This window comes from Peromyscus maniculatus, chromosome 7 (genome assembly GCF_049852395.1).
Source record: "Peromyscus maniculatus bairdii isolate BWxNUB_F1_BW_parent chromosome 7, HU_Pman_BW_mat_3.1, whole genome shotgun sequence".
Lineage (NCBI taxonomy): Eukaryota > Metazoa > Chordata > Mammalia > Rodentia > Cricetidae > Peromyscus > Peromyscus maniculatus.
In genome coordinates, this window is record NC_134858.1 from 34,010,886 (window position 1) to 34,030,967 (window position 20,082).

At 48.7% G+C, this 20,082-nt stretch overlaps 1 protein-coding gene across 7 annotated transcripts in view; it reads right to left on the bottom strand.

Annotated features, from left to right (window-relative positions):
* The window catches only part of Pknox2 (PBX/knotted 1 homeobox 2), a 274,475-nt gene that overhangs the window by 9,023 nt on the left and 245,370 nt on the right, over positions 1-20,082 (bottom strand). For all 7 annotated transcript variants that reach the window (XM_076576020.1, XM_076576015.1, XM_076576016.1 and 4 more), the window contains 3 exons: positions 12,314-12,443; positions 11,714-11,811; positions 10,822-10,941 (listed from right to left, as the gene is read on the bottom strand). In XM_076576020.1, coding sequence (XP_076432135.1) covers positions 10,822-10,941; positions 11,714-11,811; positions 12,314-12,443 — 348 coding nt within the window. The remainder of the gene's footprint in view (positions 1-10,821; positions 10,942-11,713; positions 11,812-12,313; positions 12,444-20,082) is intronic.

Below are 20,082 nucleotides of genomic sequence, written 5' to 3' on the forward strand. Positions count from 1 at the left end.
AGTAGGACCAGAGCTTTGAAATGACCATGTGGCATCATATCTAACATGCCATGGTGACAGATGCCCCCTGATTTCAGAGATGTCAGAGTGGACAAAGCAAGCAGACAGACAGACAGGCAGGCAGGCAGACCGACAAGCAAGCAGGCAGACAAGCAGGCCTAGTACTACTTAGGCAAGTACAGCTAGTGATGGGCTTCCTCCTGCCCCACTTGCCCCTGTTTAGAATGCCCATTCTTGTTTTTACTCCTACCCCCTTAAAAACACAGAGAGAGGCACAGAACTAAGCAGCATAGTATCACCTACCGCCACACAGCCAATGCTCACATGCTCAGAAGACAGGAGTCTGCTCCTACCCTGGTAGCTCTCTCTGCTCCCTTCCGACCACCCTCCGAAAGATAAATTTTTATAACAATCACTTCCTTACTTTTCTTTAGATCATTCTGTGTGTGTTCTATCCTGCAACATGATGGCTCAGTTTTGCCTGTTTTGTTTGTTTTTGATGTTGTTTGTTCTTTTTTTTTTTTAAGCTCAGGCTGGTCTCAAGCTTATAACCAAGGATGACCTTGAACTTCTGATCCACCTGCTTCCGCCTCCTGAGTGCTGGGATTATAGCCATGTGCAACATTCTGCCCGGGGTCCAAACATTGTATTAATGAAATCATTTGTTCATCTGCACTTTTGCGTGGTTGTAGTTATTTGGGTTCTGTTGCTGTATAGCTTCCCACTGTGAAGATGTAGCACCCCCGGTTCTGACTCTCCGAGCTATTCTTTCTCCCTGGGTCTCTGCTTCAGCCCGTTCATCACACTGTAATAAGACTGGTTCTTTGTAGTTGCTTCCATCCCTGCTCCTGCCATCTCAACCCCACCTAGTCTCCTTCTCCCAGCTTCAAATGCTTCCCTAGAATCCCTCCCATCACAGGGGTGACTTGCTTTCTGCCACCTCACAGAGACCGGTTGTCAGGTTTTGGAGAAAAGGCATCATATGTTTCTCTTTCTCTCCTTAACCATCTGCACAGAGAATGCCTGGCCCACTGTGTGTTCGGTGCATACTTGTTGAGTGAATTCATGTGGAGGTTTGGGGTATGTGTGTCTGCAGATATGAAGGAGGATGGATGGTGGCTCACTGATTCAGCCCTCCAGGAGTTAGGTGACCCCCAAGTCACCCTACTTCTGCTCCTTGGTTGACTGTAGAATATTTGTGGGGTAGTCAGGAGGGATACCTAAGAGTCTATCAAGATACCCCACCTCTGCTGGGCGGCGATGGCACACACCTTTAATCCCAGCACTCAGAAGACAGAGGCAGGTGGATCTCTGTGAGTTTGATGCTAGCCTGGTCTACAGAGTGAGTTCTAGTTCATCTGGGGCTACAATCCTGACTTGAAAAACCTAAAAAAAAAAAAGATATCCCACCTCTCTAGAAGGGTCACAGAGGTGGCCCTGTGAAAGTGGGTGAAAACATGGTTTCTACATGGTTTGGATCCTGGACCTGCCTCTCAGTAGCTCCAGACCTTGGCCAATTTTCCTCCTCTGCAAAGTTAGGAAATCATTCTACCAGCCTCAAGGTGGTTACAGGGATGACGTGAGTTCTCAGAACTGGCAAGGTACTTAGAACAGTGCCTGTCACACTCTGCGTGTCTGTTAAGAGGAGATTAGAGAGGGAGAGAGAAACCTTTGGCTCGGCACATGCGCTCTAACTCTGGAAAAGCCACAGGTTGTCTGTAGGCGGCCAGCTGGAGCCCCACATCATTTGTGCGGGTGGGATCATGCTCCTTTTTTCCTGAAGGGTTTCCTTTCCTGCATCCTCAAGGACTGCTAGATCCTGTGCACATGTGTGTTTTCTCCTAACCTGCTCAGGTCTCCTAGGGATGCTGTGAGATTGTATATCTCTCATGACACTTTTGGAGGGCATCTTTGAAAGCCACAAGTCTCCTGGAGTGCCCTGGACCTCTCCTGCTCTGACACTCTGTCATCCTCCCTAGGGTGTTAGAAGACAGCTCCCTTTCTGTACAGTGAATAGTGGGTGGGAGAAAATAGTCTCATGCCAGAGCAGAAATTCGAGGTCTAAATCTCCTTGGCATCAAGAGACGGGTGTAGCCAAGAACACGGCCAGGTTGCTTTCTGCTTCCCATTCTGACCATGCCAGGGTGCCACGTGGGTCATCAAACTCCAAGGTAAGAACAGAGATGAAGAAAGTTTCACGATGAGAGCATTTTGGAGGGAGATTTCAGTCCCTTCAGTCAGCAACAGTGAGAGTGTTAAAGTAGCAGCTAAAGATGGTCACTTGAGAGACAGCCGTCATCCAAAACGACCACCCACGTCCCACCCAATCCCAAACCCAAACACCCTTAAGTCCCAGCCTAAATGCCAACTCGTTTCTTCAAGTCTTGTAAAGAAACATCTCAAAACTGCTCAGCCCAAAGAGCTCTGGAGCCCATCCTCTCCCCCCGGAGCCCGTGAAGAGGCTGCGTGGAGACAGGGATACCTTACCCCAGCTATGACTTGGGGGTCTAGATTAGCCAGAGGCCCCTGACTGGTCTCCAGGAAGGCAGACCAATGACTTTACTGTTCTGAGAAGACTGGGGCACTGGGTTCTGTAGTGCCACCATCACGCGTCACTCAGGGTGCAGGGCACTCTAAGATGACTCATACAGTCTTGCTGTTGAATTCCACCTGCCTTTCTGTGCTTTCAACCAGACTCCTGTTCGGACACGGACAGGATTGACAGATTGATAGCTCTTTCTCGATTCTGTCATACAGAAGTCATACAGAAGTCTGTGGGAACACTTCCCACCTGTTGATGGTAGTTATCACCCCTGTGGCATGTCCATAGCAGCTGGCTAACTTAACACTTACAGTGTGGAGAAGACCCTTCTCGAGTCCTCACGGTGTGCTCTCAAGGCACCTACCAGTTAGGCTTTGTTCTCATTTCCCATACGAGAAAAAAAAAAAATCTCAGAGGACCATACAATTAGCTCTAGCTACGCAAGTAGTAAGGGGCAAGTCAGTGGCAGGGTTTGTGTCCCCTGTCCCCTAACCCAGGCTGTTCTATGTCTGCTGCTGGCCACTCGCCAAGCACCATGCTTTAGAACACATTAGCAATTGTCTTCAACACTGTAGGTGTGATGGTTAGCTTTGGCAACTTTATACAATCCAGAATCACCTGGGAAGAGAGTCTCAACGGAGGAATTGTTTAGATTAGGTTGGCCTATGGCCTCCCCTGGGCTTGGGGCCCAGTCTGTATAAGAAAGGAAAGCTAACAAGCGAGCAAGCTACCTCATCCTTTTCTCTCTGCTTTTGACTGTGGGTGTGACATGACCAGCTGTTTGAAGTTCTTGCCTTGACTTCTCCACAATGATGAACTATAGCCTGAAATCGTAAACTGAAAGAAGCCCCTTTCTCCCCTAAGCTACCTTTTCCCAGGATATTGAACCACAGCAACAGACACAAAGTTAGAACAGCAGGTTCTGCTCTACCTGCTTTAGAAAGAGGAACTCATAGCTAGGGGAGCGGACTGACCTGTTGAAAGCCACAGAGCAAGTGAGCATGGAGCCAAGCAGGACCACTTCAGATCTACGTGCCTCCCAAGCTCAGTTCCTGATGCTCTGCCATCTGCCTTATTTGAACATGCTGCTCCTACATTTGAGTGGGTCAGATACCCATAGCCCTTCTTATCCATTCCCCAAAGGACATGCCTCCTGCTGTCACTTTAACAGACACCTCCCTCTTTGGCTGGGCACATCTCTGAATATGATGTCAAAGGACTTTGTGTATAACCTGATACATGGTTTTGGACATGCTATTCTGTGTCTGACCAGCACAGGTAGCCAGTGTCTCTCACCTTTACTGACTGACTCCTGTATTCTTGACTCTTTGGACTGTGGTGATATACTGTGCACTCTAATAAAATTTACCTGAAGATCAGAGAACAGAACAAGCCACTAGATTAAACATGGATGCCAGGCAGTGGTGGAACACACCTTTAATCCTAGCACTTGGGAGGCAGAGATCCGTCCTGATCTCTGTGAGTTCAAAGCCACCGTGAACTACATGAGATTGACCCAGTCTAGGAGAGCCAGGCAGTCGTGGCACATACCTTTAATCCCAGCACTTGGGAATCACATGCCTTTAATCCCAGCACTTGAGATATCATGCTTTTGCTTGGGAAGCACACACACTTTTAATACCAGGAAGTGTTGGCTGGGCAGAGAAAGGTATATAAGGTGTGAGGAGACAGGAACTAGAGGCTTTTCAGGCTAAGGAGTCCTAGAGGTAAGAGGTGGTTTGTTCCTTTGTCTCTCTGATAGTCAGTCAAATTTTATTAGGATATACAATATATCACCACGTGTTTGCTTTATGTACCTAAGTGTTTTGTTTGCTTTTGAGACAGGGTCTCACATAGCCTGGGATGGCTTTGAACTCACTAATTGGTTGAGGGTGGCCTTGAATTCCTGTTTCTCCTGCCTCTATCTTTCAGGTGTCTAGAGTATAGGCATGGACTGTCACACTTTCATTAAAGCTCTTGGCTTCAATAAAAAGTTTATTATTATTATTATGATTATTATCGTGTGTGCACATGTGTATTTCTCTCTCTCTCTCTCTCTCTCTCTCTCTCTCTCTCTCTCTCTCTCTCTCTGTGAATGTGTATGTGGATATGTGTGGATGTGTGGAGGTCAGAGGACAACCCGAGGGAATTGGTTCTCTCGCTCCTCCACCCTGTGGCTTCTGGGATTGCCCAGCTCAGATCGTCACGCTTGGTGGCAGGCACCTTCCACTCTAAGCCATCTTGCTGGCCCCGGGTGTCTCCTTTCTGAAGCCTCCCATTCACGTAGCAGCATTTCTCATGCATCCTGGTTTCTTTCGTTGTCCCACAGTCAGGATTCTGCACCTAGACTTCTTCCAGGTCAAATTCCCTGAACACGCCCTTGATGATGTAAATAAAGCGTTCCCCAGAGTATTAAAGAGACAGAACCTAGGAGATTTACAACAGCTTCTAGCTCCCCCTCTGGCACCCCATTCTGGCTTGACTTCTCAAGACACCATGTTAAAGTGTTCTCCAACAAGGTGGGCATTCTTCACTGGAACTAATCTCAGCCGAATGCGAGCCGAGTAGAAAAGCCAACTTTGAACTAATCCCTGCTGAACTGTGAATGGCTGATGGCCTCATGGCCTTTCCATGGGCACCTGCTTCTCATAGTGTCATTTAAAATGGACATGCGACCAGTGGAACCCCAGATGAGAAGAGCAAGAAGAGAAGGTAGCAGAAAACAAGATGAATCAGGGTCCTCGTGTCACATTCTGGATTTTTCAGAGGTCGGTAATTCCCTCCACAAATTCTCTTAAATTTCTGTCGACATTTTCTAAGACAATCTGTAGTATAAGGGCTTCCAGGTTGACACTGGAAGTATCTGTACAGTACCCGTGCAACTGAAGTGTGAAATACTTGTCATGCTCTGCCCTCACAAGGCGCTCAAGTCGGATGTTGTATCCCATTTGTCCTCGGAGGAAAGAGGTTTAGTGAAGGAACTCCCTCCAGGTCCTCTCGTGTCCTACTCAAGAGACTGCAGTCTCTCTGTAGAACACATTGGTGTGTCTAGATCTGGGGGGCGAGGGGGCCTTGCCAGTGAGCTGGTGACAAGACCCCGTCTCCATAATTCCTTCAAGGCTTAGTGCAGTGCACAGGGAGGTGGCAGAGAATGTGAAGAACCTCTGTGGGGTGGTTGGCAGAACCACCAAGACACATAGGCAGCTGGCTGACTTTCCCTTTCACTGCCCGCCTTGGCCAGGAGCCATGTACAGGGCCAGAGCTACACCTGGAGGTATAGCCCATTTTCCCAGCCCCCCGAGCCTAGCAGGCAAGGCACTACAGATGCTGGTAAGAAAGCCGGGAGACGGACTGTCAGAAATCCTGCCATATCCACAAACTTTCAGAGCAGTTTTCCTCAGAATCTGACATGGAAACAGCGCGAGTGTCCCTCACCAGATGAAGGAATCTAAACACAGCGTGATCCAGACACACGGTGGAGTGTTACCAGCCCAACACAGAATGCCAGTGCTTACTGCAAGGATGGACCTTGACAACAGGGTGCTAATTAGGCAAGTGCTCCACCACTGAGCTCTGCCTCCAGCCTCATGATACTAATTAAAAGAACTCTGTCACAAAAACCATCTTAGGATTTACTTGAGTGAGATTTCTGCAAGAGCTGATCCATAGAGAGATGCAGTAGAGTCCAGGTTGTGAGAGGCTGGGGGTGTTAGCGAATGGCTATGGGATTTCTTTTGGAGTAAGAAAAATATCTGGCATTAGGTAGGTATGATGATGGTGCAAGAGTGTAAATATACTAAAACCTATGTTATCGTTTTTTTTATTTTGGAGACAGATTATCTGTAGCCAGACTGCTTTATTTATTTATTTATTTATTTATTTATTTATTTATTTATTTATTTATTTATTTATTTATTTGTTGTTTGTTCTTTGGACAGGGTTTCTCTGTGTAGTTTTGGTGCCTGTCCTGGATCTCGCTTTGTAGACCAGCTGGCCTTGAACTCACAGAAATACACCTGGCTCTGCCTCCCGAGTGCTGGGATTAAAGGCGTGCGCCACCGCTGCATGACCCCAGGCTGCTTTTGAACTTGTTCTGTAATTTAAACTTGCTTTGACCTAAAACTTGATCTTCCTCTCTATACTTCCCAGGTGCTGGGATTACATGTGTGTGCCATGACTCCTGGTCTATTCCTATATTCCATGCTGGGGAGCTGTCTTGTTAGGCAAGCATCTACCAACTGAGCCACACACCCTTACTCTGGAATTATATATTCTGAAGGTTAAATTTTATGGTACGTGATGGTAATATTCAAAAAGTTTTACAGAGGAAGCCCCTGGTGCCTCTTTTGTCTTCTGATTTATTTATTTGTTTGTTTATTTATTTAATTTTTAAAAATATATACCACAGCAGGGTTCATAAGAGGACCTGGAGCAAGGCCCTGAGCTCTGTGTGGCTGCGGTGGAGGTGGGAGTGAGTGGAATACGGCTGGGTCCTGGCTGCAAGCCACACCAGCCTCATGACACGGATGGGCGGGAAAGGGCATGTGTGAGGCGGCTTCCCTGGGAGGTCTAAAACCTGAGCCTGGGTGCATAATCATCTCACAACTCTCCCACGACAGGTCTCTGGCTGAGAGGTTAGGGGCTCAGCTTTGCTTTGCCTAGACTTTGGTGTGAGCGTTGCTATTTGCTTCCGGAGGTCAATGTGAAGGCAGCAGAACTGAATGAGACCTTGGGTCACACTGTGGTGGGTTCGATTCCTGATTGGCTTTATTACCTGTGTGATGTTGTGGAACTCGAGCTTTCTCTGAGTCTCAGTTTTGTTACTGGTGACACAGGACAGTGCTTGTGTGGGTAAATGAGACTATATATATATATATATATATATATATATATATATATATATACACACACACACACACACACACACATACATACATACATATATATGACACAGGACAGTGCTTGTGTGGGTAAATGAGACTATATATATATATACATATATATACATATATATACATATATAGTATATATATATATACACACACACACATACATACATACATATATATATATATAAAAGCACTGTGCATAGGCTAGCTGCTGTGGGGGCAATAATAGGGTCTTGCTGGGGCTTGGCCTCTTCTCCAAGACCTCCTAGCACAACACTAGCACACAGCATCATCCAGTTTAGGGATGGAAATTGCTGACAGGTCAGGGTGACAGGTATTGGGAGTAGCAGGGATGGTGTTACAGCTGAGGTGGAGGAAGGACCCTCTTCTGGGGCTTCCAGCATGACCTGTGTGGCTGTGGACCTATTGCTTCTGGCTGGAGTTTAGCCTCTTTGGGCCAAAACAAAATAGCAAGAAAATGTCACTGCATTCTTCAGGGACTGAAAGCCAGCAGCTAAGGATGACAGGGTCCCCATCTCATTCCAGCCTGGTGGCTAAGGGGGCTCTGGGAGTTAAGCTCCCAGCCCAGGTGCTTTCCAGCATCTCTGTAACTGCTCATGGTGCAGAACAGCGCCAACCAGAGGCCTGGGACACAGGACAACAGCCAGAGGGAAATACAGCTTCTGCCTGCTGGAATGGCAGCGGGTCAAGCCAGCATTTAGAGACCCACTATGCAGCCAAGGGGGCAGCTATGGAATGCTCTGCACATCTCCTGCAAACCGTCCACTGCCTTCAGACCCAGGCTGGAGACGAACAGAGCGCTTTGTGGCAGCTTCACCAGCCAAATACACTGCTTATCAGGAACTCAGCCACACTTGTATGGAGACTGGTGCGTGATAGTTACGCATGCTCCTGTGGTTCTGTGACTTAATAAGTGAAATACGGTGCAAGAAGAAAGAGCTATTGTTGCTAAGAAAACTAGGTAGAAAGCTTTGGAAATTTTAAGTCTCAAATTTGCTTTAAAATGCTGACTACCTCAGATTGGGTGGGACACACATAAGAAACTTGAAAAAAGATCTAGAAAGATGCTGTAACCAGGTTAGATTCCCAAAGTCAATGTTCTTACTCCACTTGATGTGAAGTCGGGATTTGAAGATGTTTTATTATAAGAAAGGTTTATGCAAGTAAAATGATAAAGTTTAGTCAGAAAAAAATGTTGGCTCTCTACCAAAAGATTAGCATGTATATCTCTTAAATTAACAGGAAGCATGTCTTTTGGGCAGCTGTTCCTTTTTTAGCTAGCCTTTCAAATTAACCAACCCATAAACCAATTGTGCTCACAGGGCTGGAGATAGAACATTTACAGTACCCAGATGTCTGTCTGTCCTTCACACTTTCTCCTCTCACCTAATGCGGGACAGCTAGCATCTGCGCAGTGTGTGGAACCACAAGGGGCATTGCCCAAGAACTGGGGTCCCAGGCTTTTTCCTCGGAGCGACAAAGACAACATCACATGTGATTGAGCTCAGCTGTTTGGAAGAAATCTCGAACCTTGTCCTTCTTGCCATCCACCATGTGACTCGGTACGCTAAGAATAAAGAAGTGGGGCTGGGGAGATGGATCCGTGGGTGCAGTGGGTGAGGACCCGAATCTGGATCCCTGGCACCCACAGAAAAGCCGGGTGTAGTGGCAGGTCTGTAACTCCAGCACTGAGTGTTTGTTTTCAGACAAGATCTCACTATGCAGCTCTGGCCGGCCTGGGACTTGCTACAGAGACCAGGCTGGCTTTGAATTCACGAATTCTGCCGGCCTCTGCCCCCTGAGCGCTGAGATTAAAGGTGCGTACCACTATGCCTAGCTTATAACCTCAACACAGGGGGATCCTGGGGATTTCCCCAGCCAGCAGTCCAGAGGACACGGTGAGCTGCAGGCTGCAGTTCTGTGAGAGACCGTGTCTCAGAAACTAAGGACAGCACTAGGAAGTGCACCCCACCCCATGCAACCAATATTCTCTCTCTCTCTCTCTCTCTCTCTCTCTCTCTCTCTCTCTCTCTCTCTCTCTCTCTCTCTCTCTCACACACACACACACACACACACACACACACTTAAAAAATTAGACAAAACTTTGTAGAACAAACAATTCATCACAGAATAATTTTTAAAGTGTAAGTCCCAACAAGGTCCAAACACTGTGAATCTAGGATTTAAGGTTCACGGGACGATCCATAGTCCCTCTTGTTGGGAGATTTGCCACAGCTGGAGAGACTATGAATACAGACAGATACACCCATACCTTCAGCAAGCGCTATAGGAAGCTGACTCTCGGTGTCAGAGGACGGCAAACACCAGCAGGTACTTTAAATTAAAACGACCCATCAGCTACTCACCTCTAGGTGTCACAAATATTGGGACTCGGCCTTAAAAATAAAACTTGTTCCAAGCTCAGTGTAGGGGCACACAGCTGTAATCCTACATTTGGGAGACTGTAGCAGGAGGATCATGAGTTTGAGGCCAGTCTGGGCCTCATAGGAAGACCTGTCTCAAAAATGAAACGAACAAAACCAAGCCATACACAACTTTGCTCTTTGTTCATTGTAGTAGAAGACTCAAAGGGGAAGAATTCCTTTTTGTTATTTTTTAGGCAGGGTTTTGCTAGAAAGCCCCGACCAGTCTTGAACTCATGCTCTTTCTGCCTCAGCCTAACCAAGTACCAGGATGGGTACCACCACCATGCCCAGTGAACAGTTTGGTTAGGGCTGACCTTATAGCTCTGTACGTTTGTCTTCTTTTTCAACTTTGACCACTCTGAGGAGTAAATGCCCCTGGAATTATCACCCAGCTAGTGGGAGATACCCCAATGTATCTGTGTTCTTCTTTCTATTGTCTGGTCACCAGGAGCTTTTTAGTGTCTCTGCTGGAGCTGGGGAGTGAGAAGGCTGTCTCTGTGTGCACAGCTGACCGTGCTGTTCTTGATGATTCTGCCTGTGTGGCTCAGCCACGGTCTTCAGAGGATGGCTACAGAGTGCTCATTTTGATGGAGTTACCTGGCCTTCTTCCATTTAGCCCTGAAGTTCTGAATTCTGATTTTGGAAGCCCAGTGGCCACTCCTGTCTCACCTTTCACATTCCCCCCTCTTTCTGATCCAGTAGCAGCATCAAGTACTCAGAAGCCCCTGGGCTCTAGGTCCCACTTAAACCTCCTCCAACCTTCCCTGATGATCTAGCAAAGCCTTTTTCTGAAACCATAGTCTCTGCATGCAGTGTGGTACCCGTGCAGTGGGCTATTAATCACTCCCTGCTGTGATTCCACGCCCCCAGCATGCACACACACAGATGCATGCACACACACACACACACACACACACACACACACACACACACACACACTCACCATGAGATGCTGGAAGAGCCAAGAACGCATTATATTGGTGGCATGCTTGGGCAAGACTCCTCGTTTGTTCTTGGACTTCTTATCCTCATTGTCCAGGAGGGAGGTGAGGTCAAGGTTAACCTTCAGGGCACGTGAAGAAAAAATCAGCATCAGCAGCCTGTGAGGCCAGTGGCTAGGGACCTGTTGCCATAGTAATGGCATACTCTCACTGCCAACCCTCTTTTCCCAAGTTATTCTTGGGGCCCTGGGGAGGTCACCTTTTCCTCTCACCCCATACCACCCCCTCAGAGAATGGAGATGAGGCTTGGGATGAGGGGAACAGAGGTGTAGGATGAGGGGGAAGAGGGGATGAGAGAGGAAATGGCAGAGAAGGGTCATGCAGAGAGTACTGAAGATGAGAATTTGCCATAAACTATCCAATAGTGATTAGCATTTCTGTGATACTTTACAGTTTGCAAAGCACTTTCCTGTCCCTCACCCCAGTTAATCCTCATCACAATCAAGCAGGTTGGCTGGGCTGCCTGCAGTTGGAATTAATCCTTTTTTATTGATAAGAACTGAGGCCCAGAGAGGTCAGAAGATTTATGCAAGATCACAGAGCTAATGTCAGATCGCAGGCATCTGACTTGACAACTTTCTATGGATCTGAGCTCTGTGTCACTGAGGTGCAGAGTGGTTGGAGCTGCAGGCCAAGCACAGGAAATACAGAGTCTTTTGATATAAACTCTGGAGCTGGTAAAACCTTGCCCTAGACCCAGCTTCCTATCCAGAAAGCAGCCTCTGAGAGGTGAGGACGAAGTGAGTCGCTTGCCACAGTGCCCGGCAGACAGTAAACAATCACAGGCAGCCTCCCACTGCTCATGCACAAGTGCACAGACCTACGCACACTCACCTGTGTGTTCTGGATCTGGATGGCTCCCTGGGGGATTGCTTGGGTGACCACCTGACCCTGGGAGGTTACCATGGTAACCGGTTGATATAAGGCTCCACCTGAGGAGACAACCAGTTTTGGGGTCCCCTGCCACGGAGGTGGGAAAAGAGAAGGCAAGCAGGGTCCCCAGTTGCTTGACACTCACATGGGAAGACTCTTGGGGGCAGTGGTGGGGTGTAGGTTTGCTCCCTTTGTAGGAGAGGAGTGGGTGAGGTGAGAGATGGCATCCAGAGGAAAAGCAGAGCCTTTGGTGGGAAGTATTTAGGGGAAGTGACAGGCCCTTAGTGTCCAGTGTGTGTGTGTGTGCGCGCGCGCGCGCGCGCGCGCGCGCGCGCATGTGTCTGTGTGTGGGGGGTCAATCATGAGATTTTTGACTTAAATTTGTTCCAACCCATCATAATCAGGTCTTGGTGCTCACCACGTGCAGAACAGTTCAGTCAAGAAATGAAATGCAAGTCCCTCCCTCCCTTAGCAGAGGACACTCCCTACTCCCGGAATCCCCCAGGGGCACCCTTTCTTTTCCCAAGATGCTCCCCACAATCCCCAGGACCCTGCACCAACCTGACACGACTTGTGAGTTGACAGTTGTCATGGCGATGTTGCCCTGCTGGAGTGCTGAGGCTGGGACCACAATCCCCTGGGGGTTATTGGAGACTCCGGACATGGAATTGGGGGAATTCTGCAGGAGGTCCTGGCAGTAAGGGAGGGCTGGTTTGTGACAACGTACCTAAGAGCTTAGAGGCTACAGCCGCCCCTCCTCCCAACACACACAACTCCTGTTCCTATCAGACAAACCAGAAGGCAGTTCGCAGGACTTCTAAACGAGTGAATAAAAAGTCCCAATCCTAAAATAAATAAACCGAAGGCCCATAACAGCCCCACATTTACATTTCATTCCTCTGGCAACCTGAGAGGCACAAATGACCCCCTAAACCTGTGACCCTTCTTTAATAGGTCAGGGTATGTTCCAGGCTTTGGAGTTTGGAAGTGTTTCCCCCCACCCCCAAGACAACGGTTTCTCTGTGTAGCTTTGGTGCCTTTCCTGGAACTCACTCTGTAGCCCAGGCTGGCCTTGAACTCACAGAGATCCGCCTGCCTCTGCCTCCCGAGTGCTGGGATTAAAGGCATGCGTCATCACCGCTTTGGAGTCTTAAAAACTCCTCAGTTGACTCTGACTTGGAGAAACCCTTCATTCACCGGCTCAGCACTTACTCAGCTGCAGGCTAACTGCCCAGATGTTCACCCTGGCCCCTCCTTTCTCCAGCACCTCTGTTCTTCACCTACCTCCAACACAAAACAGCCTCTGATGCTGTATTTGTTTGTTTATCCATTCTTTGCAGCGTTGGCTTTTGTGCCCATGCTGGATAAGTGCTCTGTCACCTAAGTGACACCCCCACCCTTCCAATGATGTGCCTTTGTACATCCTTAGCACTTATATATTAGGATACTAAAATGTTCGTTGAAAAATAACAAAGCCACCTGCTGTATAACCCATCTCTAAAGGCATCACATATAAACCTCAACTTCAGCACATGTTATCGAGTCTTCTGTCTCCCCTGAATTCTCAGCACAGAATTACAGTGGGAACAGAATTCCCTTTGCCCAGGTTGTTAACCAGTTTGCTTTTGCAGCAGTCAAGGCAGCCAAGAAGGTAAGTTTGTCTTGTTCCCCTCGTTTTCCCCTTCTAGCAGTCAGTGAGGAAGTCCTCGGATTTGATGTTGAAGGTCTCCTGACAGCAGAGGAAGAAAGATTCCCTGCAGGCCTCCAGGATGAAGCAATGGGCCCTCCCTGCTTTCCGGACACCTGAGCACGGTGGCTGGGTGCTTGAAAGAGTTGTGAAAGAAGAACTGAATGTGTGAGAGATGAGTGTGTTGAGGTTTGGAGAAGGGCAGCAAGGTACGGAGGAGGGAAGCCTGGAAACTGAGCCTGGCTCTCTCAGCTCGTCCCAGCCTCAGGTCCTCATCAGAGTTCAGGGCTTGGACTATTAATTAACCCAATGGCCATTAAGGCCCACATTCCAAAGCTCAAAGCTGGGATCACAAGGCATGATTCATAAAGAATTGGAGACAGGTACGTAGCCAAGAGAACGGAGTAAACATGGTGTGGGGTGGCTCTAGCTTCTTAACTTTTATTTTAGAACTTTAAGAAGTTTAGGTCTTTGGCCTTCAGGGGAAGCTTAGAATCTGGGCTGAGGAGGTACCCAGGAGGAGAAGAAAGCTTTAGCCAATGACTGCCTACTCTAGCTACAAACAAAGGAAGTGTCACGGGCACAGGGCACAGCCACGCTGTCCCTTCTACTGTGGCATCATGTAAGTCCGCAGCGTCTCAAGGGAAATAGGAGCTGGCAATGATGTGAGTTTGGCTTGATTCCTCCTGTTAAATTGCCCTCTGTGTCTCCTCCCAAGTCACCACTTTACCCTCCAGGACCATCCCTTGTCCAGAGCTGGAGAAGTAGCACTTACAGATAAGCAGGACCAGGACTGGGACCCAGTCCTCCATCCCACCCACTGCCACATGGGGCCTCTGGGTCAGCTTCTCTAGGAGGATGAAGAAAGAGGATTCAATTCTATTCTTAGTTCTTGGCTTTGGTGACTTTAGGGAAGGCAGAGGGCAGTTCTTGCCTTAGCTTCCCCTCTGGAGAGCTTGGTGAGAGCTTCCCACCAGTGAGAGTCATCTCTTGATCCGTTCAGTCACACAGCTGGAGTTTAAAACCAGGCTTAGTATGCAGAAGGCTATAAGCTGTAAAAACCCATTGCCTATACCAATTTCTTGAGGGATACAGGGAAGGAAATAAAGTTCTTCAGAGGTCCGGTGGCTTACCAAGCTCACACAACTGACTGCCTACCACAGGACTAGAACTCAGCCCTCCACCCCACCCCACCCCACCCTCAGCCACAAATATCAAATAACTACTTTGGGCTTCACGGGGCTTCTTGAATCCTACCCATGGAAGATCAAAAACAACCCCAAGTCCACAAGCAGCACAGAGAAGATGGCCATCTTGGGAATCACATCACGCCCCTCTTGGAATGCCCCTTACTTCCTTTATGGAGTTGGTTCGAGCTAGCACCCAGGAGTTCTCAAAGCCTGAGTTTTCAGTCTTGAGATCTCCTGGCACCAATCTCCCATACAACCCTTCCCACTGAGTGGAACCAGTACCAAAGATGGTTAAGCAGGACAGAACTTAAAAGACAGATTTCCCAGAATGGGGGAGCCCCAATGCCATTAGGCCTAAAATCACGGGAAGTGACTCCTCAACAGTCTCTCATTTGGAATCAGCCATGCCATGGTGCTTGTCTTCAGGTAGAGACACATGAGGATTTTAAGTAGGAAGACTTGCCTTAGACTCTCTTCACCACCCCCAAAGTATCCAGCAAGTTTAGGAAAGCATAAAGAAAAGCAGCATAGCTATAAGATGTACCTTCTGGGATTCAACTAACACACTCTGTTTTCTAGCCAAAGACAGAGGGGTGAGCCCTACCTGGACACCTCACTTGCTTACTCAAACTCTGGCTGGTTCTCCTCCTGTGGCTTGGAGAGCCTCCACGCACACTTACTTGGTTTGGGGAACTAAAGGCAGTTTTTGTTCTGCCTGGGATCATTTTCTTCCCTACTCTTCTCCACCCTTCTCCTGTTATTTGGCTGCGAGGTGGTGAGAAGGAGCCAAAGCATACCAGCAAAGGGGTGGAATGGAAAACTTTAGGGGTAGAGTCTGCAGGCAGGGCCAGGGGTGGCCACATCTCAGCCGGGGCAAAAAAAAAAAAAAGAGAGAAAGTCAAGTCCTGGCTTCCCTGCATTTGGTGTTCATCCCCCACATCTGCAAACAGGGGCGGCTTCACAAACCTCCTGAGGCCTGGGATTAAAAAAATATATATTAATGTTGAACTATGTGTGGATGTGCCAGTCTATGAGCAGGTATGTGCCCATGAGAACACAGGTACCCTCGGAATCCGGAAGAGGCCGTTGGCTCCCCTGGAGCTGGAGTTACAGGTAGTTATGAGTCACCTGATGTGGGGCCTAAGAATTGAACTTAGGTCCTCTGCAAGAGCAGTGCGCACTCTTAACTCCCCAACCATCTCTCCAGCCCACACTGGGATGTTTTTAAAGACATGGATTCTCAGGGCCGCCGAATCAGAGCCTCAGCAATCTGTGTACTCCAGCCTCCAGCATCAGATTTATTTCCCACTTCCTATGGCTGAGGTCACTTGATGGCAGAGCAGGGGTTAAATCCTGCGCTCCAAGTCCTCCAGCCTTGGGTTCTTTACGCAGCTGCAGCAGGAGTTCAGCTGAGGCTTCACAGGCAGACAGGACAGCACGAACCTGGCCATATACCGCGACTGGTCTCCTCCAACGCAAAGACTCCACCTTGCTGTGATGCCAGGCTGCACATTAGTCTCTAGCTCTGTGCAACAGTGGCAAGGCATCTCTGACTCTCTAGGGACACTCTCAATCTTTTCTGAAAAAGCCATGCGGCAGCTGCAGAAGCCCTAGGGGAGGAATCTATTGACTAAATATGTGGTATTGTCATCTCCTCAACAGCTTCCTCAGAGGCTTATCTGACTCTGTCCCCAGGTGGATGCTGCTGTGTGGACTCACAGAGGGACACCCACAGTGAGCTGAGCAGCACAGTGGTTGCAGTGTTAGCGGCCTTTCCAGCATCCAGTCTCACATCCCTGCTTGAACTGTCTGGGCAGCAGGCATTGAGAACTGCCTGTCCATCCCAAGAACTCTGCTGTCTCCCTGGAGAGCCACTGGAAGCCTGGGCTTCACAGGTGGGATTATTAGAAGCTTCCCATTTCCCATCCCCACCCCACCCCTGCGTGCTGTTTATCTGAGACACAGAGGCAGTGAGTCCCTCAGAAGGCGCTGAGGGGGTGGGGGGTGGGGGGGGTGTGGGGGTGTGGGGGTGTGGGGAGAGGGGGGGAGGGGGGGTGGGGGGGGACGACAACGATGACGACGATGACGCACAGAAAATTTACAAAAGCAGAGAACTTGTTGCCACCTGCAACCTCACCCCTGCGGTCACCACTCATCCTTATGGACATCAGTGGTCCTTACTCCAAGTCTCGTTTTTGGAGCAAAAAGGTGACTTCTTCAGAGGAGAGACTTCACTAAGAAATAAGAAAGGCCCAGGGGAGTGTATGAGGGGGTCATGGGGCACACAAAAACTGACTGTGGTTGCTTAGCTGGATATGTGATCTGACTTCAGCTGGGGAGAGTTGACCTCTCCTGCGCCTTCTTCCTTCACTTTCAACAGGGAAAGGGCCTAAGATGCCCAGAAAGTTATTTTCCACCCACAGAAGATGTTTCTGGGGAATAAATCGAGCCAAACCAAAACAAAGCACAGTGGGCTAAAAAAGTATTAAAGTATGAAGGAAAGAAATGATGGAGACATTTCTCTTGAAGATGTTGTTATACATTTGGAATTTTTATCTTACTAGGATGCCCCTGAATCAGGGAGATACACTGGATGACCTTGCAAAGTCCCTTGCAGTTGAGGATTGAGGAAAAACCAATGATGGCCCTTAGGATTCCAGAGAAAGGATTAGGGGACAGGACCCAGATACAGGGCCCAGCAATCTGCCATCCTTGCCCTGGCCACTAGGGGTCTCTGTGGATCCACAGCCTCAGACCAGTTTACCAACCCCTCCCAGAAGGCTAGGTCTAAGGCTTATTTGCCTGGCCTGAGAGGAGGATGGGATGCTTTTCAACGTTCCACTTCTGCTGGAGAGCTTGTCCCACCTTGCTAGACATGGCCATGGACAGCCCCCCTGACTCTTTGTTGCTTCCTATCACCTTCCCCTGGGCACACAGAAAGGTTCCCTCTTGCTTTGCTCAGATGTCCTGTTGCTTGAGCTTGGGAATAGGTTTTTGAGGGCAAGGAGGCTGGCTCTTCCTTTGACACTGCCCAGCACAGTGTTGAGGGTGTGCTAGGTGCTTGACAGATCTGTGGCCCAACCGGGCTGTATGGGCCTAGGTGGGTGAGGCCTCTGTCCCCAGACACCCTTTCTGGCAGAGTCCCTCTGGTCTATCACAGCCAGAGTCCTGTCTTAGACCAAGAAGAGCTAGGTTTGCAAACGCAAGGAAGCTAAGCACATATAAACAAGGCACCTAATCCTGTCCTGTTCCACCCCAGCTGGGGGCTTTGGCCTCCAGGGAAAGGCAGCCCAGACCTGCAGGGACACGCTGCAGCTGCCGCTCTTAAGGAACATTCCTTCCCGGAAGGAGCGGAGCTCTCAGGTTTCACTCACCCGGCAGAGAGCTACCCGCCGAGAACCAACAGAAGCCAGGGTTCTAAAGCTCTGGAAGAATCAGGCAGCATTAATTTACTTTTCGTCTCCGGTCTGGGGTGTTGCCTTCCTGTCTAAGGGCTGATCCTCCCAAGCTGGACCACCTTCCTTTGTCCCCACCTGGCCTGAAAAGTCACAGGTCACATCCTCAGGATGCTCAGCATGCAACAGAAGTCCTAGGGCCTTGGCAGAGGTGACTGGAGCACAGCATACCGGCTGCAGCCCCCTGACAGCTTTGGAGAAGCAGAGCTTGCTGCATGTCGGAGAGAAGCTCATCCTCATGAAGGAAAGATGGGCCATCAGCATCCTCCACAGGCTGCCTGGGAGTCACAGGGCTAAGAGCCGGTTCCTTCGTAGGCTGCCACGCCCAGCACCTCAAGATTGTGCTCACTTTTTATCTCTTCTCTCCTCTTCTAGTCAACTGCCAAATCCAATTTCAGTCTTCGAAGTAACCCATTACATCACTTCTAGTCTCTGCATCCCTGAGCGAGGGTCACTCCCATTTGTGTAACACGATGTCACTATGTAAGAAGAACATAGGCAGGCCGGACGGCGGTGGCGCACGCCTTTAGTCCCAGCACTCGGGAGGCAGAGCCAGGGGGACCTCTGTGAGTTCAAGGCCAGCCTGGTCTACAGAGTGAGATCCAGGACAGGATCCAAAGCTACACAGAGAAACCCTGTCTCAAAAAATCAACAACAACAACAACAACAACAACAACAACATAGGCTCTATAGTAATCACACACAACATGATTATTACTCAGTGTGTGATCCTGAGCCAGTGTCCTTCTCGTTCTCTCTCTCTCTCTCTCTCTCTCTCTCTCTCTCTCTCTCTCTCTCTCCCTTGGATGCAAGAAGGAGAAAATATTGGGCCAGGCGGTTGTGGCGCACACCTTTAACCCCAGCACTCGGGAGGCAGAGGCAGGCGGATCTCTGTGAGTTCAAGGCCAGCCTGGTCTACAGAGGGAGTTCTAGGACAGTCAGAGCTGTTACACAGAGAAAGATTGTCTCGAAAAACCAGAGAGGGGGCTGGAGAAATGGCTTAGGGTTCAAGTCCCAGCACCCATATGGCAGCTCACAACAGTCTGTAACTCAGTTCCAGGGGGATCTGACATCCTCACACAGACATACATGCAGGCAAAAACACCAATATACATAAAAAGAAGTAAATTTAAAAAAAAAAAAAAGAAAAAGAAAGAAAAGAAAAACCAGAGAGAGAAAGAGGGAATAATGTCCATTTGAGGTCTTGTGGGGGGGTAAATAAAATATCCATAAGGTACCTAGTACACACTACGATTGAGACATGGAGAGCTCAGTCAATGCTGTAGGGGATCCTCTCTTATCAGTTCATGCTGTAGCCATAAAAACTCAATTAATTTGCCTCACATTGGGTCTCTAGCTCCGATCCTATTGCCTATAGCCCCATTTTCTTTAAAATATTTAGCAGCTGGCTACAGTAGTCAACATCAAAATAGATCTCCCTCAGGGCTGGAAAGATGACTTAGTGGTTAAGAGCACCAGCTGGTCTTCTGGAGGACCTGGGTTCAATCCCCAGCACCCACATGGCAGCCTCAACTGCCTGTGACTCCAGTTCCAGGGGGATCTAACAACCTCTTCTGGCTTCTGTGTGTACTGTATACACATGATACACAGACATACATGCAGGCAAAACACTCATATACACACATTTTTTTTAAGAAAATTAAAGAATAAACATTTTAAATAGCCCCCTCATAAATTTAGTTTCAAGCTATTCCATCATTTCCATTTCAAGGTCAGAGACTATCATATCCATTTTTATGTCCTCAGAACTCAGCAGGTTCCACGAGTGCTTCAATGCGTATATGATGCATGAATGAATGACTCTCTGTCCCCTTCTCTCTAGGGATGCTAAAAGGCTATTCCTTAGCCTGTCCTGAAACTTCTTTCTGTCCTAGGAACACTTACCTTTAGAGATGCCTGTAGGCTACTAACTCTCCCAAGCCTGCCTGAAAGGCTACCTCCCCCAGGAAGTCTGACCAATAAATCTGCCGCTTCTCC